This window comes from Rhipicephalus microplus, chromosome 6, assembly GCF_043290135.1.
Source record: "Rhipicephalus microplus isolate Deutch F79 chromosome 6, USDA_Rmic, whole genome shotgun sequence".
NCBI classification, from domain to species: Eukaryota; Metazoa; Arthropoda; class Arachnida; order Ixodida; family Ixodidae; genus Rhipicephalus; species Rhipicephalus microplus.
Window position 1 is genome coordinate 111148962 of NC_134705.1, and position 23342 is coordinate 111172303.

General features: G+C 49.3%; 1 protein-coding gene across 1 annotated transcript in view; it reads left to right on the forward strand.

Moving 5' to 3' along the window:
• Positions 1-23342, forward strand: part of LOC142765981 (uncharacterized) — a 125174-nt gene that overhangs the window by 99597 nt on the left and 2235 nt on the right. The window contains exon 4 of the mRNA XM_075867789.1: positions 2318-2531. Within this exon, the coding sequence (XP_075723904.1) occupies positions 2318-2531 (214 nt within the window). The remainder of the gene's footprint in view (positions 1-2317; positions 2532-23342) is intronic.

Genomic DNA, 23342 nt, shown 5'->3' on the forward strand with positions numbered 1-23342 from the left:
CTATTTTCACGTATTGATTGACTGATTGATTGATTTTGACAATTGATTGATATTCGTAATTTCGCTATGTGCTTACAATCCCACAGCAACCACGACCCCAAAAACTGCCTCGCGTAAGCATGATGTTCGAGTTATTTTATGCATGCTTTGCTCATAGTTCATGCCCACATAATTATTCGAAACAACAAAGCTACGTCCAGAAATTGTTTTTAAGATGCGAAGCAGCTAAGAGTCGAGCTCATTCCAGTGTGTGGCGTGACCACCTTTGTGGGCTTCCCTTTCTCTCCTCTCCTACATTCCCCTCTGTCACCTCGCCACACCGACGCATGGAGTGCCTGCTAACCTACGCTCCCTCGCCCCCTCTGTCACCTAAATTAAAGCATTCTTCGCCGCGGCGTTTACACCATCATTGCGCATGCGCAATGATGGTGTCCCTCCATCTTTTTCTCTACGTTCCCACACTCGCTCACATCGCAACGCCGACTCGGGCAGCGTCTGCTAGCGAATTTATTTGTGTGTTTAATTAAAAAACCTGACTACTCACGCTGCACAACCATTCACTGACCGCCCCGTACATAGACCCTTTCACTGTTTACAAACCCTATTTAGAAAAAACATTATTCTCACAAACGTCAATAACACTCAACAGAACAATTTCTTCTTAGACATACAATAACGATGATGACAAAACAGGCGTCATTTAAATGAACATGGATATGAGATGACGTTCAAAGAACATGTACATTTAATGGTTCACACAAAGACAGCCACAAAAAATAGTTCATGGTAAACAAGATACACAAAAAAACGATTATGTACATTTTGAATATTTACATGTTGGCATGCCATTTCTGCCACCGCATCGACACATCAGCATAGAGTAACGTAGTTACTCTATGACTTCAGCCTACCAATACCAGGCCGGTCGAAAAACAAGTTTGACGCGTTCGTCACAGACCAACACAACAGAGCAAGACCAGTAATGAAGGAATTCCTCTTCACCGAGGAAGACAGCAGCTCCGAGTACAATCGCTCTAGGATCGGGAAGAGCGCGCGGCTGTGGCGGCCCGCTGCGCCAGGCGCTTGATGACACCTTGTTTTGTCCACTGATGTGCCTTAACTGCATCAGTGGACAAAAAGAGCATTAGAAAATAGCACGCTGATTTTGCTGCAGTTCCCACCTTTATTTGGCAAAAAAATATTCAAGTAAATGGTCTCTTGAGCAACATAGAAGTTATATAAGATACTCTCGTACTTTACGCACGTTTTTTTTATGAGAAAAACGAGAGAGAGACTTTTGTTACATTTCAAAAGAACTGTAAAATGTGCTTTGAGCTTCGATTTGAGAAGCTGGTAAGTAAGGTGACCGGAAGATTTTTAAAGTACAACGCTCGTAATCTCGAAACCGTCTGTATAGTCACTGGATCTTGACCTCCAAGGTAGTGCCGGTGGGAGATTTCTCCTTTGCGTTATTGAACAGTCAAAATTCGCAGCGTTCGCATTAACTAAAAGCAAACTGTAAGTCTATGTGTCAAATCGGAATCTTCTGTCTCTCATTGCCCATTAGCAGCGATTGACATGTTCCAGCAGGAAACACCGGTCCATCAACGCGTGCTTTGGACCTCATCAGGTTTCTCTTCTGCACAACGCCGCGATGATAGCCAGCGCGTTAACGTCGCCGCCAGTGTAAGCGTTAGCGCCTGCTGCTTCGCAGCTACACGGGCCCCTTCAGCGGTAGATTGTATAGTTCTTCTTTTAAATTCATCCCCTCACGGTTTACTTGCAGAATGATTATTTTCCGCAGTATAGAACCTTTGACGAAAGAGGACAAATAGACAGGGCAGTGAATTTATTGATTGATCGATTGCTTGCTTGAATAATTGATTAGTATTCGTAATTTCGCCATGTGCTTACAATCCCTTAGCAACCACAACGCCGAAAGCAGCCTCGCGTAAGTATGACGTTCCAGTTATTTTCTGTGTCCGTAGCTCATGTACGCATGATTGCTCAAAATAACAAAGATGCGTTCAACGTCTTTTTCATACCCTTACAAGTTTCTTACAGCATGATTATTCTGAATGTGAGCGCGACAGTAGCAGACAAGAACTGTTTTCTCGGCGCTGCTTTGCTTCATAGCCATTTACAGGCAGTTGGAAAAATAAGTTTGAAAATTCATAGGCGGAGGTGGTTTTTTGTTTGTGAAGTTACATCAACCTCGCACTTGCAAGTCTAGTAACAGCTTTTCCCTAAGCAAAAAAAAGCAAAATGCTATACAGCTGGACGGCAATTGCATGTGTTCACGTTGCATCATGCGCAGCCAAGATGCTGGTTTGCACCTTCGGCCATCTAGGCGTGCTGCCGGCGATGATACCGCCCGATGGCACGTGCGACATCATCTTCTACGAGGAGGTCTACTACAACCAGAAGAAGAAGAGTATCCAGCCGACGCACTCCGCGAGGTCCTTCCATGTTCTCCAGTCTCTAAACGCCACCTATACGATGACTACATTTGGCACCTCGATGGCTACAGGGTGAGAATTGATTAAAGACGATTGGCCTCGAGGACATACCGTAGCGCCACTACGTGATGACGTCACTCATATGAAATTGGGTTGTGTTGTCTGCTAGAACACCACAATTCCTGCGCTTTTGCTCTGGACACCGTGCGTGGTTCCCCTTGTTTTGAAGCTCAGTGCTTAAAACAGTGGTAAGATCTGATAATACGGGCAAGCAAACTACGAATCCGTGCCCCCACTGGCACTCTCGTGTCTAAGTTGCATCGTAGAATCGCGACTAAGAACCAGTACAGCCATGGGGGACGATGCAAGTGGTGTAGCGAAAGCAAAGCTGCCGTATTCCACAACTATACTATCCATCTGTGACGTCTAAACAATCGCAGTGCTGGCCTCTCTAGTGGAGGCCCTCACGGCCAATAGTATTTCTCGGGCTCCTTGAACGCAGAAAATTGCTCTGTCTGTATGTACCTCTGTCACACTACCTAACCACACGGTCAATGGTTCAAGACTTGCTGATATCCCAGCCATTTCGAACTGATGGCTGCGTTCATAGTTTTTAACGGTGTCGATCAACAAGCAAATATAGTGCATATTCAATCCACACAATCATACGTAAGCATTAGGTGATGTGTTTCTTTACTAGAAAATACATATGTACTTAATTCTAATGCACCTAGTGTTTCTTAGTCTGCGTTTAATATGCGATGGTATGCACGAAAAAAGGCCGGCAGAAGACTATCGTCTGTCGATGAAATTCCTAGCGAAGTACGCAGATGCGTGGCCAATTTTTTTTTGTCCGAGTATTTCATGCGCTGGGAACAAATGTTGCGCTTAAATAACTAGCTCAATCACCAGTTCCGTTGTATCGGGTTTTGTACATCAAGACATCGACGCTGAATGAAACGCAAGCGTGATGTTCAGTTAAGAAAGCCATGTTTATATAAATTATAGGCAACCTCTACTGAAGAGGCCTGCTGAGTTAGCCAACATAAAGCGTTCTTGAACGCGATGCACTAAACTCCGAAGGAGAACGGTAGCATGATCATGCAGTTCCAAGCAAAACAGCTGCGGAGTTTCGTCGCATGAGGCCTCAGCTGGAAGACCTTAAGGTCGTTGGCTGAGGCCAGGCTGAAAGCGCCCCTGTCACATGTACAGCGTCCACTGACCGAGTGCGACTGACATGAACCCGGGAATCGTGCCACACCGGGCATGGTCTGCACACTTCGTTTTAGGTGCTAAACTCCTCCTAGTCTAACCTTGTACTGCGTCAGGCGTAACCGAAAGGAAGAAAACAAAAAGAAAGAATGGCAGTATTTTCCGAAAAGTATGATAGATGGCGCTCTCTCAAAGAAATTAAGCAACGTGGAATAGGTAGGCTTGCCTTATGGAGCTCACGGGAATACACCAAGTCAGGGAGTACAAGGTGATATGAGATGGACATCATTTGAGGGCAGGGAAGCTAGCAGCAAGATAAAATTTGAGAAGCGATTGAGAGAAATGGAGGAGGGGCTTCGGGCTAGGAAGGTATTCAGCTACTTGTACATGAAGAATGTCGATACAAAATGGAGGAAGCGAACCAGAAAATTGACTGGTAAATACTTAGAAAGCAGCCGGGGGCCAAACAAAAAAGAATTATCGGTTAAAAAGAAGGCGAAGGAAGCTGAGACCAATATGTGGAGAATTGGCATGATTAAGAAGTCTGCACTAGAGATCTATCGAGCTTTTAAGCAGGAAATTGCCAAGGAAATGATTTATAATAATACTCGGGGTAGTTATCTACTGTTTGAGGCCAGGGCGGGAGTATTGCGAACAAAGACATATTGGGCAAAATACGAAGGGGTAGACGCAGTATGCACTGCGTGTGGAGAGGAAGAAGAAACTGCCGAACACTTGATAATGTTTTGTAAAGAGCTTCACCCTATAGTTCAGAATGATGGCGCAGAGTTTTTCAAAGCACTGGAGTTTAGGGACAGGGAGGGCAAAATAGACATTAAGCGGGTAGAATTAACTAGAAGGGCGTTATCTCATTGGTGGCTAAAGTCAAGGCACGAGTGAAAATTAAACCCTTCACTGCAAAGTACGACTTCTCAACCTCACTATTTAAAGGAAAAAAAGAAATCTAGTTTTTGGTTCAATAAGTATTACGGCTTGGTGGCGCTAGCCACCGCCCGATCTAAGGGGTACAGCCATATCCATCCATCCACCCACATACAAATTGAGTGAGGATATCCTCGATGGTGCTGTGCCGCTACTCTCCGATTGCTCAGTCGGCTGTGCCTGTGTGTGCGGGGAGCGAGTGCCTTTCTCAGACTCCTGGATCGTCGCCGTACGTGGCAGATCGTTGGTGGGGCATGGACGAAGCCGAGGGCCGCGGCGGCTTATGCTCATCGCCGCACAGACAAAACAACAGACACAGAAACAGATGGACGCACACACGGGCAGACGGACGCTTTTCCCCACTCATCATCATACACTCCATGGATACGCCGTAATTTTTTCCGCTCTATGTACGCCGCGGAAAAAGGCTCGCTAAAAACAACAGCACGCGCTCACCCGAGAACCGTACTGCTTAGGGAGAGTAGTTCCCAGCCTTACGGCCAAACGAGCAAACAATGACCAAGCCGATTTTATGGACGAAACAGGGAAGTTTATTGCAAACTGGTAACAACATTTCAGGTGAGTACAACTGTCTGGTGTAACGAAATCATTTCAGTGGCGTGTACAAACAAGAGAACATAGACAGGATGTAACACACAGCACTTCCAATATTCTCACAGATCACGAATCACTCAAGAAAACAAAGAGAAAAGAAACGCAAAATAAGCAGTAAATTGGAACAGATTCATAGATCACGTGCGACGAGAAGCAATTTTTCCCCCGAGTTAAAACGGCGGTAAAGGAAGTTCAATATTCCCGTTCCGAACTCCAAAAAACGTGTATGCCACCGTCTGATAAATGCTTCTTAACCCTGAGTTTCAATCTGTTCGGTAAGGTACGGAACCGTCATCATTCTAATCTTCTATAACGCTGGGTATGCACCTCGGGGTCGTAGCCGTGCTTCGGTCGTACAGCAGCGACGCCACAAGACGCGATTCACATAAAAAACAGGGCCAATAACGAGGGACAAGAGAAAGAAGGAGACAGACAGCGGTACTCTTGTCCCTCGTTATTGGCGCTGTTTTTTATGTAAATCATGTCGTACCAACATTCCAAGCAACCACGTTGGCCACAAGACAAACATTGTGACGTACAGTACGAGTTGTTCAAATAAGCCCCTTCTGCGCTGTTGGCTCGAAGGAATTGACACTCCGAATCGACGACGCACAACGTGCCACACGCCTTTGGCCACTACGCATTCAAACATCGTGTGGCGGATTGTTTCTCATTTCCCGCAGTTGGGGCAGTGGTCACTGGGAACGATGCCCCACTTTGGCAGTCTCTGGCGAGTGGGCAACGCGTCCCACCGCCGCAGCCAATCAAATTCTCTAACTATTTCCGGTATGTAGTTGTTCCGCCATTTATTCCACTTGATGGGCCTCCATCTCTGTTTTTCCTCGTCAGTAATCGAGCGACTGATTAACTTTTCGCTAATGCGTGTGGGTGCGAGCTTTGCAAAGTATTCTTCGGTAGCGTCGCCGTCAACCGAACGCTTGAGGCCCTCTGCTGCCTTATAAAAGGCATGTGGGTGTTCTGCTTGAGGTCTTCGGTACCTTTCCGACGTGAATGCGGCTCCAAGAGTTCCGGTCCAATATAGCAATGAGCTACGGCCAGGACAGTCATTGTCCTGAAACAATTTGTGAACTGTTTTAGCTGCAAGTGCCTTTGTGAATGTCGCAACATCTGGCAGACTGAGTCCTCCACAAGATTTTGGGAGCTTCAGGAACTTTTGTTGAAGTTTTGGTGTTTTTCGTCCCATAGGAAGGCTCCAACCAATGACGCAAGGCGGCTCGCAAAAAGTTTAGGTATGAGTGCAATGTGCCCGATATAAAAAGCATCATCTTCATCAGCAGCAGCAGCATCATCATCAGCCTGACTACGTCCACTGCAGGACAAAGGCCTCTCCCATGCTCCGCCAGTTAACCTGGTCCTGTGCTTGCTGCTGCCAATTTATACCCGCAAACTTCTTAATCTCATCGGCCCACCTAACCTTCTGTCTCCCCCTAACCCGCTTGCCTTCTTTGGGAATCCAGTTAGTTACCCTTAACGACCAGCGGTTATCCTGTCTACGCGCTACATGCTGTTGCGAAAGACGGGGACGCCAACACGGCCTCGAAGGCGCCACTGCTTTCAACTCCGCCGGGAAGGTCACCAGCCGTTTGGTAGCGTATTTTTCTCAGCCCGCGACTGCTTCTGCGCAGAGCTGATAAGACGAGCGGACGAGATGACGGTGCGTTAAACAAGGTTTATGTACAGCATATATACAGAGGCGTTACAATTTCGGCACAGGGGCCGACAGAGACTCGAAGAGCCAAGCTCTCCTCTCTAACACATAGATCAGCTTTTCGCCTAAGACCGCTGACTCACACACATGTCGGCTCTCCGACATGGGGACTCCTCTCTCATAGGACCTCCGATCGCGACACGCCGCAGGGCTTCTTTTATTTGCACCGGGTCCAACCAAAATGTCCAATCAGAAGCGCCGCTGGTCGTCAGGGCAGACTCCTCCAATGGGGTTGCCGCGCCATGCGTCAGACCACCAGACACGAGGACGCCGGCTCCCTGTCACGTGCGCAGCTGACTCAATGCACGTGGGCCAGAGGGGCGCCGCGCGTGTTCACGCCGTCGAGTTGATCGCGCCAGGCGGACTGCGGGCTGGCCTTGACCCAGATGGCCTTTTTCAGAGGCACGGACGTTTGACGAGGACTCGCTGGCATAACAGCACCCCCGCCGCCAGACAATGACCCGGAAAGACGAGCTGCTTCCACGGGGCTCGGATGTCAGGTGCGCTCGTTCGCCAGGTCCCTCCAGGTTCGCCTCCAGGGCCATGGGGAGAATACAGCTCCAAACTGTTCCGGAAACACATCCCATTTTTGACGACGGATCCCAGCTCCACTGGCTTGTCGCCACAACTTGTCGACCAGCTTCACTCGTCTCTTCTGACCATCTTCGGTTTCAGCATTTGTCGATGGTTCTGCAACTTGCCAAGAACGGATCGACAACAGACAACACCCGACACACGCAAGTGCCTTCGGTCACCCGACAGAACACCAGACAAAGTATAATACAACATATACCTATCTACGTGTTTATCGGAATTTTGTTCCCTCTACATCAAGAGGCACATGTGGGACAAAAGGCTCTTAAAATGACAACTCAATTTTTTTTCCACGTACAACAACGTAACGAATTAGAATACCACAAATTTGGCCCCTTGAGATCACTCTAAACGAGAGCGCTCAGCCCAGGTCGTGATGAGGTCAAAATTTTGCCCCGAATCGCCAGCCAGAAACCGAAAGGTTGAGAAGGTACTAGCTAGAACGCACTGCTCAATGCACCTCCATTAGCGTTTAGCTTCCCCTTTTTTTTAGCGAACGTCAAAGTTGCGCTGTGGAGCAACGTGCTCCACCTCAGTAACCGGCCACCTTTAGGCGACGATACCTATGCGGCACCAAGAGCGGCTCACACTTTCGACGTTGCACAGGGGAACAACGATACGGCTTGCTACGGATTGACTCCTCACCGCTTAGCTCGATATCGTGTTCGATCACCCTCGTGTTTCCGGGGCGGTCCGAAAACACGTCTTCAAACTCGGAACCAATCTTTCTCAGGTCCTCTTTCTCAGGTCCTCCTTCACTTAAGCTAGGCTCTAGGCTTATCTGCTCCCGGATTACTTTCGATCCCCCTTCAATTACCTCACTAGAACTCAAAATTTCTGCTTCCTCTTCCTCTGAAGCATTCAACAACAGATTTACGACCGCTTGATGTTGAACGTATGGTTTCATCAAGTTGTAAATTTTGTCCGGCCGCCTTCCTAATTTCACTTCATAATTTGAATCGCAAGGCTTCGATAATACTGTGGCGGGCCCTTCCCAATCAACCTCAAGCTTGTTCCTTTTAGACGGCTGCAGCAGCATTACCTGATTATCAACTTCAAAAGCGCGCTTCTTCACAGATTTCTCGTAGTGCTCCTTCGACAGCACTTGTGCCGCGTTTTTGTGGCTTTCCACTAGCGCTTCAGTTTGGCTTTCCACTAGCGCTTCAATTTGGCTTTCCCCTAGCGCTTCAATCGAGAGATCCTCACGCTGCTCTCGAATGAGCGTCTCTCGATCAACTCTCGGCAGCTCGCTCCAACTTTCCGCTACAGGCGAGAGCGTTGCAGCCCTCTCGCTCTGACTCAATGGCGCCATGTCGTCTCCCCCAACGCATACCGCGCCGGCCGCTTCCGCGACGGGCCGCTCGCGTGACTGCTCACATGACTCACGCGGAAAGTTTCCTCTCTGAGGTTCCGTCGACCCGCCGACAAGGTCACTTGAGAGTTCACCGCTTTGAACAAGGTCAAGCTCTTGCGAGAGCTTCCGCGCCTGCGATCGCGTGAGGGCCATGTACGCTAAGTTGGGGAAGAACGATTTACCCTGCTCTTTGAGAAGCTGCTCTGAGTTGTTGGAGAAGAGATAAGGAAAACGATCATTTAGCGCGGCAGACACAGCCGCTTCGGTGCGAAGCTCACCGAACGGGCCTTTAATGACAACCGTGGCGATTGGTAAGCGAGCACTCTGCTCCTCGGCGACTTGCCTGATCCACGCGCATTCTCCTGTAAAGTCGTCCGGAGGCACCAATGAAGGATGGACAACATCCATGGTTGCCGCGGAGTCTCTAAGTGCTCGACACGCTTTCCCATTCACACTAATTGCTTGGATATACGGCTCCAACAACCGCATGTTCTTTTCTGATTCTCGGATCGTTGCGAAAGCAAACTTTTCCTGACAGTTTCTCGCGATGTGTCCTTCCTTTTTGCAGTTGTAGCAGATTAGCGGCTTCCGTTTGTTTTCCGATTCAAATGCCTGTGTGGTAGAAACCTCACTCGATTTCTCCACTTCTGTTTGCCCTTCCCCTACACTGTCCTCCGTAAGAGACGGGTCCTTTTTGAAATTACGGTGCGGAACGGGTTTCCGTTGATCAGGTTTCCTTGAAAAGCCCTCTTTCCTTTCATCCTTTTCAACGCCCACTGCCCTGCTATGCAACTTTCGGCGAGTATAATACTCCTCAGCTAACTCAGCTGCCTTATTTAACAGTACTTCCCCAAGTCTGTCCTGCAGCCAAAGTCTGACATTATCCTCGATGCAGCGGTAGAATTGCTCCAATGCAACGCATTCCACCACTTTATCGCGGTCGTCATAAACACCTTCGCCCTTGAGCCATTCAATCAAATCGGCTTTAAGACGAAACGCGAAGTCAACGTGTGACTCATTCCCCTTTTTAGCATACCGGAACCCTTGCCTGAAAGCCTCGGGTGACAACTTATAACGTCTCAAGAGCACTTCCTTAACCTCGTCATAGCTCTCAAACGCTTCCCTCGACAAGCAAGTTATCGCGTCGGACACTTCGCCGGGAAGAAGAGCTAGCAGGTTCCGCGCCCAAAGAGACCGCTCCAAAGCGTTTCGCTCACAGACGTGTTCAAACTTGACGAGATACTTCGCCATGTCCTCGCCTACTACGAACGGTGGCAGTTGGTCACGAATTCTAAAACCGCTGACCTGAATCGTCGGAGAAGCTACGCTAGGCGCCTGCGAACACTGTAGGATTGCCAATTCTATTCGTTTCAACTCAAGGCGCTCCTGTCTCTCGGCCTCCTCGCGCTCGCGACGTTCGCGCCTTTCAGCTTCTTCACGTTCGCGAGCTTCTCGCCTTTCAGCCTCCTCGCGGCGTGCTTTGATATCCACCCAGGCCTCATCGACTTCCTCAGCCGACACTCCCTCTTCCTTCATGATCTCAAGGATCGCTTGTTTTCGTTTCGCACGGCCCAAAGTAATGCCGAGTTCCCCACAAATTTCGATGAGTTCCTTCACTTTAAGGTTCTCCATCGTTCACACTAGCCTCTTGCTGTTTGCCCCTGTTAAGAATCTACTTGCCGTACCCACTATAAGCCTACTAGCAAGACGCGCAAGCAATTTTAAACACTCCCGTGTTTACCCCCTCCGCATTAACTTTGGTTTCAAAGCACTTCCGACTTTGCTTGAAACGATCAAAGCTCACTCGAATACTTCACACAGCCCTTCTCTAAACTACTACAACCTGAGCTAGAGTAGTCCGGTGAACTGAGGGGAAAACATCAGGCACTCACCGCATCGATGTCGCTGACGCCGGCCGATCCCGCAGCTGCCAACCACTGTTGCGAAAGCCGGACCGATCCCGCCGAAGCTACCACTGTTGCGAAAGACGGCGACGCCAACACGGCCCCGACGGCGCCACTGCTTTCAACTCCGCCGGGAAGGTCACCAGCCGTTTGGTAGCGTATGTTTCTCAGCCCGCGACTGCTTCTGCGCAGAGCTGATAAGACGAGCGGACGAGACGACGGTGCGTTAAACAAGGTTTATGTACAGCATATATACAGAGGCGTTACAATTTCGGCACAGGGGCCGACAGAGACTCGAAGAGCCGCGCTCTCCTCTCTAACACATAGATCAGCCTTTCGCCTAAGACCGCTGACTCACACACATGTCGGCTCTCCGACATGGGGACTCCTCTCTCATAGGACCTCCGATCGCGACACGCCGCAGGGCTTCTTTTATTTGCACCGGGTCCAACCAAAATGTCCAATCAGAAGCGCCGCTGGTCGTCAGGGCAGACTCCTCCAATGGGGTTGCCGCGCCATGCGTCAGACCACCAGACACGAGGACGCCGGCTCCCTGTCACGTGCGCAGCTGACTCAATGCACGTGGGCCAGAGGGGCGCCGCGCGTGTTCACGCCGTCGAGTTGATCGCGCCAGGCGGACTGCGGGCTGGCCTTGACCCAGATGGCCTTTTTCAGAGGCACGGACGTTTGACGAGGACTCGCTGGCATAACAATGCCCAGCCCATGTCCATTTCTTCTTCTTGATTTTAGCTATGATATCCTTAACCCCAGTTTGTTCCCTAATCCACTCTGCTCTCTTCTTGTCTCTTAAGGTTACACCTACCATTTTTCTTTCCATTGCTCGCTGCGTCGTCCTCAATTTAAGCTGAACCTTCTTCGTAAGTCTCCAGGTTTCTGCTCCGTAGCTAAGTATCGGCAAGATACAGCTGTTATATACGTTTCTCTTGAGGAATAGTGGCAATCTACCTGTCATAATTCAAGAGGGCTTGCCAAATGAGCTCCACCCCATTCTTATTCTTCTAGTTACTTCAATCTCGTGGTTCGGCTCCGCGGTTATTACCTGCCCTATAAGTAGACATAGTCTTTCACAACTTGAAGTGCACTATTACCTATCTCGAAGCGCTGCTCTTTTCCGAGGTTGTTGTACATTACTTTCGTTTTCTGCAGATTCATTTTAAGATCCACCTTTCTGCTCTCCTTGTCTTACTCCGTAATCATGAGTTGCAATTCGTCCCCTGAGTTACTCAGCAATGCAATGTCATCGGCGAAGCGCAGGTTACTAAAGTACTCTCCATTAACTCTTCATTAACTCCTCATCAACGCCCTGCGGAATCAGGACGTTGATGAAGTATATATAAACATCCTGGAAGAAATCTACAGGGGATCAACTGCTACCATAGTGCTTCATAAAGAAAGCAACAGAATACCAGTCAAGAAGGGTGTAAGGCAGGGGGACACAATCTCCCCAATGCTAGTTACCGCGTGCTTACAAAAAGTTTTCAGAAGCCTAGAGTGGGAACAGTTAGGAATAAAAAGCATATGCGTATGCTTTGGTTTTCACCACCGTTACTTTGGCGTCAAGTGACGAATTGAAGTCAGTGGCATACGCGAAGACCTGCGTGGCTCGATGTACGGCGTCCTCCCAATTTCTTTTGGCCACCTCCCCATCTTGAAAGTATACCCCGAGGACTTTTACGGCATCCACGTATTGAATACCACCCGGCAAAGAGCCGTGAAAGCTACCGAAACGAGGGGCTTTGCTTTTCTCCGCATTCTGGAAAGCACCCAATAAACTGGCATACTCTTCTAACAGCTCCAAGAAAGCGCGGTAACTGGCTTGGTTTCGCACGAACACAGAGATGTCATCCACATAAACGGTTATGCTAACTGACTCCAGACCTGTCATTGGAAAACCCTGAATATTAGGGCACTTTGCCACTTTCCGAAGGAGAGGATCTATGGAAAGAACAAAGAGCACCGGTGCGATTGGGCATCCCTGGCGAACACCTCTTGTTACTGGAAAGCTTGCGGTCTCCACGCCGTTGATGAGAAGTCGGCTGGTCATGTTGGTGTATAGAAGCTTTATACAGTGAACGTACTGCTCAGGCAAACCAAACATTCTAAGTACGCTGTATAGGTAGTCATGTTCGACCCTGTCAAAGGCCATAGCTTGATCCAATGACACAAAATCACCGGTAACGTTTTTGGCGTTGGCATAGTAGAACAAATCTCTTATCAGAGTAAGTTTTTGAAAAATTGTCTTACCCGGCACTTCCCACATTTGCGTGGGTGACACTATATCGGGCAGAAAAGGTTTTAGCCTCAAGCCAAGGATCGTGGCTACAAGTTTGTAGTCCGTCTGAAGGAGGGTAATCGGCCTCCATGACCGTGGATCATCAGGATCCACGCCCTCTTTTGGCAGCAAGACTACACGGCCCTCACTGAAAGACCTCGGCTTTTGCCCATCAACAATGAACCCGTTAACCATGTCAGTAAGTGCGTCGCCTAGGACGTTGAAGAAAGTTATATAAAACCCCGTCAGTATTCCGTCTCGACCTGGAGCCGTGGTAGTGTTCATTTTCCTCAACGTTTGCCAAACTTCATCTTTCGTCGCCTCAGCGCAGAGCATATCAGATGCCTCAGGACACAGCATGGGCAAGCCTTCGCAAAAGTCTGCGACTCTTTGATGCTGGTTGCTGTCTTTGAAGCAATGATCTGCAGAGCAGAGCTTTTAAAAGTGCGCTCTAAAGACCTCCTCCATTGATTTGATATCTGTGACGATGCTCCCACACTTTGTCCGTGCTGCACTGATAATACTGGGCTGGTGTTTCCTTACCCCTACTCGCTGTGCGCATGCTAAGGTACCTAGTTCATCCGTAGGCAAGTGCAGTTCCTCTGCGCGTTTAAAAGCCCCAGACCTTGCCCTCAACAAGAGGTCGTATTTGGCCTTTTTGGCCCCAATGTACTCTTGAATAGCGCCGGTAAGATTACCTGCGCGCTCAACGATTTGAATACGCCTCAATGTTTCATTCATTTGTGATGTTAGACGTGCGTGGCGCATTTTCCCGGCCTCCTGCGCAATCACATGCCATCTGGCCTTCCAGAGATCCCATGTTGTCGGCGTAATTTGCGGCGTGTCTTCCAAAGACGCATAGATATTCATGCGCATTTCAGATACCAAAACTTCATAAGTTGAAATTGATGAATCCATTCGCCGCAACTTGGAACAATGCCTTCCAAGCTGGGCCTTCAAGGTGAACAGCACTGGCATGTGGTCGCTGAGCTTGCGTTGCCCAGGCGCTAAATAAATCACATCGCATGTCTCTAAACTTGCAACGAGCTCGTTAGGTATATAGACTCTGTCAATCCTGCTCTGAGACGTACCCTGAACGCGCGTGGCTCCAAAGGTGTTCCCGTGAAGCGTTGTCCATGCATCGACCAGCTTCAACTCTCTGCATATTTTCTGCAACTCTTTCGAGTGGTATGTGCTTTGTCCTTGACTAGGGCCTCGGATATCTCAAATAAAATCAAAAACACAGTTGCAATCACCTAACAACACGCACGGTGCTGAATTTAGCAGGAATGACCTGACACCTCTAAAAAAGTGATTGGCAAGAGACCTAACCAGGTGCGCGTAAAAGATGGTGAATCGGATTTTCTGGTCGTTTATCCACATGTCCACCGCAATAACATGGCCTTCTGCATCGAAGAGGCAATGCGCACCCCGCCTGAACCTCGAATTGAGAAAAACAACACCGGTGCCACGCGACTGCGTCTGCATTAAGGAGAAAAAGGCTTCAACTGAAAATGTAGTACGGAAGGTCATGATGTCGTGCCGCGTTCGAAAGTAGGTCTCTTGCAGAAAAAGCACGTCGACCCTGAGCGAGCGCACAAGGTTCATTATCTCCTGTTGTTTTACGAGATCTTTGAAACCAAGAACTTTGAAAGTCATGAAAGATAGCCTATCCATTTAAAATAAATTTAGGGGGAAACGAAACAATCTTTTTGTTCTTTTTTTAACAGCGATGCGTAAGGGGACGGCACGGCCTCTCCTATGTCAAGCGGCAGTGGATGAAGTCAACATGATGATACTCAAAAGACTGGCGCTGAGATTTACTCACGCGCACAGACAGAACGAACCCAGTAAGCAACACCAATAATAACAGAAATGCTACACGTAGCATGCAACGTAACTCACATGATGCAATTACTATAACAGGACATAGCCACCAAAGCATAGAGCTCACAAATTGGCACAAGAAGGTTCCATCGTGAATGACCGTAACATATAGAATAATAAACAGTTTTCATGCATCAGAGACAACAAATGCATAGTGGTTGTACGGCTGGGAAGCAAGCATTGCAACGGTACAAACAACAGGAAGCGGAAAGAATGGGTGTGGGCAGCACAAATTGAAAAAAAAAACATTGAGTCCTCACCCGCATCAGGTAATGGATCTCGGTTTGGCGAATCCACTCGGGGCTTTTTGGATGTACCGGAGGTGGTGACATCACTTTCACTGCTTGAACTACCAGGCTTGGTGCGACGCTGAAAGTTTATGGCTCTATACAACTTGTCGGGAGAACACGTATTTTCAGGAGACAAAGATACCGATCGTGAGGCTTGGGAAAATCTGTCACTCCTTAATTTTCGTGATGGTGACCGGCTCCTACGATGTCTGGATGTCTTGTCGGACGCTTCTTCTTGGGCCTGTACAGCGCGTGTGCGAGGCGTGTTAGGTTTCCTTGAAGACGTAGTGTTTACTTCTTTCGTGGGCGTCGTCTTCACGCTACCTTCCAGGCCCACAGGTGCCCCGTTCATAGAGCTCGTCACTTGCACTTGTTGCCTTGGAAGGTCGGAGCGATTTTCCCGGTTGGCCAGCGCTCCGAGATGCTTGGGACGCTTCCTCCAGTGGGGATGCGTTCGAGGATTGTTCGTTTTCTATTGCCTTGAGTTCCTCTGATGAAGACGTAGCAGACGCACTCTGCGTCTCCACAGCGTTGCTGGGCTCCACTGACGACGTTGTGGGAGATGACAACGCTGCGATGTCCCCAGTCAGCGCAGAAACGTCGTTGTCACTTGTTGTGCATGGCGACGCGGCATCAACGCCGCTGGCGTCTTCTGTCTTGGCATTATTAAATTTTGTGTCAGTTGCGCTGTCTTCATTCCAATAATCTGGAATCTTCTGTGGCCGTGGCTTGTTTTTGCGTTGCAAAACTTCCATGTGTCTGGAGGTTCCAATTTGGGTTGTTCTCTTCGAAGCACTCTCTCCACGTTCTGGGAATTCTTTCAGTGACTGTGAGGCGCTCTGCGCTACGTCTGCGTATGACTTGGGACGGCAGCAATCTTTCGTCGCGTGGTCCCCATTACAACGCTTACACTTGGACAGACGTTCCTCAGATGTATGGCCGAAGGTGCCACATCCTTGACAGAAGAGTGTTGTGCAAGTACCCGCAACATGACCTTCTTTGCTGCAGCGTGCGCATACTCTGCGCATACCACAATTATCCAGCATCACGCGGTGACCTTGAATTGATAGGAAGTTAGGGGCTGCCTTGGCCATCTCGATTCGGACGACGCAGGCACCAGTGTACGTTGATTGATGCTTTTGCAAGGTAACAAATGTGATACCCTTCACTTTTCCGTATGGCTGAAGAGCTGAAATAACTGCGTCATCTAACACGTACTGCGGGAGGTGGTACACACTGACTTGTACGCTTGGCGCTGTTACGAAGCGCGCCTCCGACGAGGTTACGAAGGGCGCCACGAAATTTCACCGCTGCTCTCACTGTTACAATAGACGGCGACGCCAACACGGTCCCGAAGGCGCCACTGCTTCGAACTCCGCCGGGAAGGTCACCAGCCGTTTCGTAGCGTGTGTTTCTCAGCTCGCGACTGCTTCTGCGCAGAGCTGATAGACGAGTGGACGAGACGACGGTGAGTTAAACAAGGTTTATGTACAGCATATATACAGAGGCGTTACACATTCGGCACTGGGGCCGACAGCTTAGAGACCCGAAGAGCCGAGTTCTCCTCTCTAACACATAGGTCTACTGCTCGTGACGCGCCACAGGGCTTCTTTTATATACACCGGGTGGATTCTTTGAGTAACCAAATGTCCAACCAGAAGCGCCGCTGGTCGTGAGGTCAGAATCTTCCAATAGGGTCGCCACTGGGCCGTGTCATTCTCATCGAATCTGGAGCCGCTGCACTGCACGTGGCTGCACCCAAGGACGAGTGACGTCACCACGTATTGCGTCAGACTCGCCAGACAGGAAGGCGCCGATTGCTTTCTCGGCGGGCTCGCTGGCGGAGGGGACTCACTGTGCGTGCGCGGCAGAGAGGCACCACCGCGTGATGACGCCGTTGAGTTGTTCGCGTCAGGCGGGCTCGCGGGCTGGCCTTGACACAGATTGTCTTTTTCAAAGGCATGGACGTTCGCTGCGGACTCGCAGGCAAAACAGCACCCCCGCCGCCAGACAATGCGCCGGAAATACGAGCTGCTACCACGTGGCTCGGGTGTCAGGTGCGCTCGTTCGCCAGGTCCCTCCAGGTTCGCCTCAAGGGCCATGGGGAGAATGCAGCTCCAGACTCTGTTCCGGGAACACATCCCATTCTTGAGGGCGGATCCAAGCTCCACTGGCTTGTCGCCATAACTAGTCGACCAGCTTCGCTCGTCTCTTCTGACAATCTTTGGTTTCAGCACTTTTAGATGGTTCTGCAACTTCTCAAGAACGGTTCGACAACAGACAACACACGACACAAGCAAGTGCCCTCGGTCACCCGACAGAACACCAGACAAAGTGTAGTACAACATATACCTAGCTACGTGTCTATCGGAATTTCGTTCCCTCTACATCAAGAGGCACATGTGGGACACAGGACTCTCAAAATGAGAACTCAATTTTTTACACGTACAACAACGTAACGAAATAGAATAGAACATAAAGTGGCCTCCTTGAGCTCATTTTGGACGAGAGCGCTCAGCTAAGGCCGTGGTGAGGACGAAATTTGGCCCAGAATCACCAGCGAGAAACCGAAAGGTGGAGAAGGTACTAACTAAACGCACGGCTCAATGCGTCTGCATTAGTGTTTATCTTTCTTTTTTTGTAGAGAACGTCAAAGTTGTGCTGTTGGAGTATCATGCTCCACGTCAGTAACCGGCCACTTTTAGGCGACATGTTATTTAACCAGGTTAGAGGACAGTGGTCCGTTTCGACCACAAACCTCGAACCGGAGACATAACAAGCTGGCTTTTGAACGGCCCACACGAGGCGAGCGCATTCCTTTTCGGAAGTACTGTATGCCTCTTCCCTGCCGCTGAGCTTTCGACTTAAATACAAAACTGGCCTTTCGTTACCAGCACTGTCTTCCTGGCACAATACAGCTCCCATGCCACAATCACTCGCGTCGCATTGAATCACAAATCTCTTAGAAAAATCGGGTGCCATGAGAACGGGCTTTTCGCTTAGGGCTTGTTTTAGCTGACCAAACGCATTCTCCTTTTCCGAGTCCCATACTACTTTAACCGGCTCGGATTTTCGAAGTGCGTCAGTTAGAGGGCTGGCCATGCTAGAGTAATTTTGCACGTAATGCTGATAGTATGCAGCCAGGCCCAAGAATGCCCTAATCTCAGATTTTGTGGTTGGTAGTGGATAGTTCACGACGGCAGCTACCTTAATTTTTGAAGGTCTACGCCGGCCACGCCCCACAACGTGCCCCATGTAAGACTCCTCGCCACACCCTAGGTGACATTTAGTAGGTTTCACGGTAAGGCCAGCCTCTTTCAACCTGTTAAGCACGACGCCTAAATGCCCGACATGTTCTTCCCAGTTGTTGGAAAAGACGGCGACATCATCAAGATACGGCAGAGCGAACTCAGAGAGGCCTTTAAGAACGCGGTTCATCAAGCCTAAAAAACAAAATGGCGCATTTTTCAATCCAAAGCTCAGCTTATGTGGACGATACGTTTCAAATGGAGAAACAAATGTGGCATAGCGGCTAGCACACTTCGTCAAGGGGACTTGCCAATACACTCGCAGGAGGTCTAACGTGGAAATATAGCTGGACTGTGACACAGTTTCCACCCTCTCCTCTAGGTTTGGTATCGTGTAAGTTTGGTCTGGAGTTATGGCGATAAGACGCCGATAATCGATGCATGGCCTCAGATCTTTTCCTGGCACTTGAAACAATATTAGAGGGGATGTATAGTCACTCTCGCCCGGTACTATGACTCCCAACTCCAGCATTTTATCGATCTCCTCTTTCATGATCTGCTTTTGCACAGGGGAACAACGATACGGCTTGCTACGAATTGGCTTCTCACAAGTTAGCTCGATATCGTGTTCGATCACCGTCATGTTTCCGGGACGGTCCGAAAACACGTCTTCAAACTCGGAAACAATCCTTCTCAGGTCCTCCTCTTGAACTTCACTTAACCTAGGCTCTAGGTTCAACTGCTCCAAGATTACCTCCAATCCCCTTCTGATTACATCACTAGAACTCAAACTTTCTGCCCTTCTTCCTCTGAAGCATTCAACAGCAGATTTACGACCGCTTGACGTTGAACGTATGGTTTTATCAAGTTACTGTGGTAAATTTTGCTTGGACGCCTTCCTAATTTCACTTCATAATTGGTATCAGAAAGCTTCAATATTACTTTGATGGCCGCTTCCCAATGAACCTCAAACTTGTTCTTTTTGGACGGCCGCAGCAGCATTACCCGACTATTAACTTCAAAAGCACGCTTCTTCGCCGATTTGTCGTAGTCCTCCTTCGACAACACTTGTGCAGCCTTCATGTGGCTTTCCACTAGATCTTTCGTTTTTCCAAGCATCTGAAGGAGGTCTAGAACATACGCAACTACATTAGGGTCCTCATCGAAACCCTCCCAGGACTCGCGCAGCATCCGCGATGGTGTTCTCAAACTCCTGCCGCAGACAAGCTCTGCAGGGCTAAAACCAGTGCTCTCATGAGGAGCTGATCTTAAAGCGAACATAGCGGGAGGTACACACGCTTCCCAGTCGCATTTGTGCTCATAGCAAAGAGCTCTCAGTATCCGTTTCAGAACGGAATGCATACGCTCTACCGGATTAGATTGCGGGTGATGGATCGAGCTGTGCACTACATTTATTCCGCATTTATCCATAAAGGTAGAGGGAAAGCAGCTGGTTAAGACACTACCTTTGTCGCATAGGATTTCAGAAGGAAATCCGACGCGGGCAAATATAGATAGAAGTGCATCCACGACATGAGGGGAATTGAGCTCCTTAAGTGGTATCGCTTCCGGAAATTTTGTGGCTACACAGAGAGCCGTCAGGATGTACAGATTACCTTGCCTTGACTCTGGCAGTGGCCCGACCATATCAATCGCTAGGCGCTGAAAAGGTTCTGTGATAATTGGCACAAGCTTCATGGATGCCTTCCACTTGTCCGTGGATTTCCCCACTCTCTGACAAGTGTCGCAAGAGCGTACAAAGTCTTCAATATCCTTCCAGCATTTCGGCCAATAAAACTCAAGGGAAACTCTAGCCTTGGTCTTTTTTATGCCGAGATGCCCTGCCCATGCGTTTTCATGCGCCAGTTGCAATAGGTGGCGACGATACTTTTGTGGCACCAAGAGCTGCTCATACTTGCGACCTTGCGCATTTGTGTAGCTATGATACAGGAGCCCTGCTTTCCTAAAAAAAGAAACATTCTTTTCTTTTTTCTGAAGTTTACGCTTTCCTTTAGTGCTTTAATCGAAAGGTCCTCACGCTGCTCTCGAATGAGCGTTTCTGGATCAACCCTTGACAGATTACTCCAACCATCCGCTACAGGCGAGAGCGTTGCACCCCTCTCGCTCTGACTCAATGGCCCCATGTCATCTCCCCCTGCTACGGAAACCGCACTGGTCGCTTCGGCGGTGGCCCGCTCGAGTGACTGCTCACATGACTCACACGGAGAATTTCCTCTCTGAGGTTCCGTCGACTCGCCGCCAAGGTCACTAGAAGGTTCACAGCATTGAACAAGATCAAGCTGCTGCGAAAGCTTCCGCGCTTGCGATCGCGTGAGGGCCATGTACGCTAAGTTGGGGAAGAACGATTTACCCTGCTCTTTGAGAAGCTGCTCTGAGTTGTTAGAGAAAAGATAAGGAAAACCATCAAGAAGCACGGCAGACACAGCCGCTTCGGTGCGAAGCTTACCGAACGGGGCTTCAATGACAACCGTAGCGATTGGTAAGCAAGCACTCTGCTCCTCGGCGACTTGCCTAATCCATGCGCATTCTCCTGTAAAGTCATCCGGATAGATTAGATTAGATTTGTGGGGTTTAACTTCCCAAAACCACCATGTGATTATGAGAGACGCCGTAGTGGAGGGCTCCGGAAATTTTGACCACTTGGGGTTCTTTAACGTGCACCCAAATCTGAGTACACGGGCCTACAACATTTCCGCCTCCATCGGAAATGCAGCCGCCGCAGCCGGGATTTGAACCCGCGACCTGCGGGTCAGCAGCCGAGTACCTTAGCCACTAGACCACCGCGGCGGGGCTGCAAAGTCATCCGGAGACACCGATGAAGCATGGACAACGTCCATGGTTGCCACTGAGTCTCTAAGTGTTCGACACGTTTTCCCATTCACCCTAATTTCTTGGAGATACGGCTCTAACAACCGCATGTCCTTTTCCGATTCTCGGATTGTTGCGAAAGCAAACTTTTGCTTACATTTTATCGAGATGTGCCCTTCCTTTTTGCAGTTGTAGTAGATTCGCGGCTTCCATTTGTTTTCCGATTCTCGAATAGTCGCAAACTTTTGCTTATAGTTTATCGCGATGTGCCCTTCCTTTCTGCAGTTGTAGCAGATTCGCGGCTTCCATTGATCAGGTTTCTTTGAAAAGCCCCTTTTCCTTTCATCCTTTTCAACGCGCACTGCCCTGCTATGCAACTTTCGGCGAGTATAATACTCCTCAGCTAACTCTGCTGCCTTGTTCAGCTGTACTTCACAAAGTTTGTCCTGCAGCCAAAGCTTGACATTCTCCTCGATGCAGCAGTAGAATTGCTCCAATGAGATGCATTCTACCACTTTATCGCGATCGTCATAAACACCTTCGGCCTTGAGCCTATCAATTAAATCGGCTTTAAGACGAAACTCGAAGTCAACGTGTGACTCATTCCCCTTTTTAGCATACCGGAACCTTTGCCTGAAAGCCTCGGGTGACAACTTATAACGTCTCGAGAGCACTCCCTTAACCTCGTCATAGCTCTCAAACGATTCCCTCGACAAGCAAGTTATCGCGTCGGACACTTCGCCGGGAAGAAGAGCTAACAGGTTCTGCGCCCAAAGAGACCGCTCTAAAGCATTTCGCTCACAGACGTGTTCAAACTTGACGAGATACTTCACCATGTCCTCGCCTACCACTAACGGTGGCAGTTCGTCCCGAATTTTATAACGGCTGACCTGAATAGTCGGAGAAGCTACGCTAGGCGCCTGCGAACACTGTAGGATTGCCAATTCTATTCGTTTCAACTCGAGGCGCTCCTGTCTCTCGGCCTCCTCGCGCTCGCGACGTTCGCGCCTTTCAGTTGATATCCGCCCAGGCCTCACCGACTTCCTGAGCTGACACTCCTTCATCTTTCATGATCTCAAAGATCGCTTGCTTTCGTTTCGCGCGACCCAAAGTAATGCCGAATTCCTCACAAATTTCGATGAGTTCCTTCAGTTTAAGGTTCTCCATCGTTCACACTAGCCTCTTGCTGTTTGCCCCTGTTAACAATTTACTTGCCTTACCCACTATAAGTCACCTAGCAAGACGCGCAAGCAATTTTGACACTGCCGTTTTTTTCACCCTCAGCATTACCTTTGGTTTCAAAGCGCTCTGACTTTGCTGGAAACGCTCAACGCTTACTCTAGTGCTTCACACGCCCCGCCGCGGTGGTCTAGTGGCTAAGGTACTCGGCTGCTGACCCGCAGAGCGCGGGTTTGATTCCCGGCTGCGGCGGCTGCATTTCTGATGGAGGCGGAAATGTTGTAGGCCTGTGTGCTCAGATTTGGGCGCACGTTAAAGAACCCCAGGTGGTCGAAATTTCCGGAGCCCTCCACTACGGCGTCTCTCATAATCATATGGTGGTTTGGGGACGTTAAACCCCACAAATGATGAATGCTTCACACAGCCCTTTTCTGAACTACTATAACCTGTGCTGGAGTAGTCTGGTGAACTGAGGGGAAAACATCAGGCACTCACCGCATCGATGTCACTGACGCCGGCCGATCCCGCAGCTGCCAACCACTGTTACGAAGCGCGCCTCCGATGAGGTTACGAAGGGCGCCACGAAATATCACCGCTGCTCTCACTGTTACGAAAGACGGCGACGCCAACACGGTCCCGAAGGCGCCACTGCTTCGAACTCCGCCGGGAAGGTCACCAGCTGTTTTGTAGCGTGTGTTTCTCAGCTCGCGACTGCTTCTGGGCAGAGCTGATAGACGAGTGGACGGGACAACGATGAGTTAAACAAGGTTTATGTGCAGCATATATACAGAGGCGTTACAAATTCGG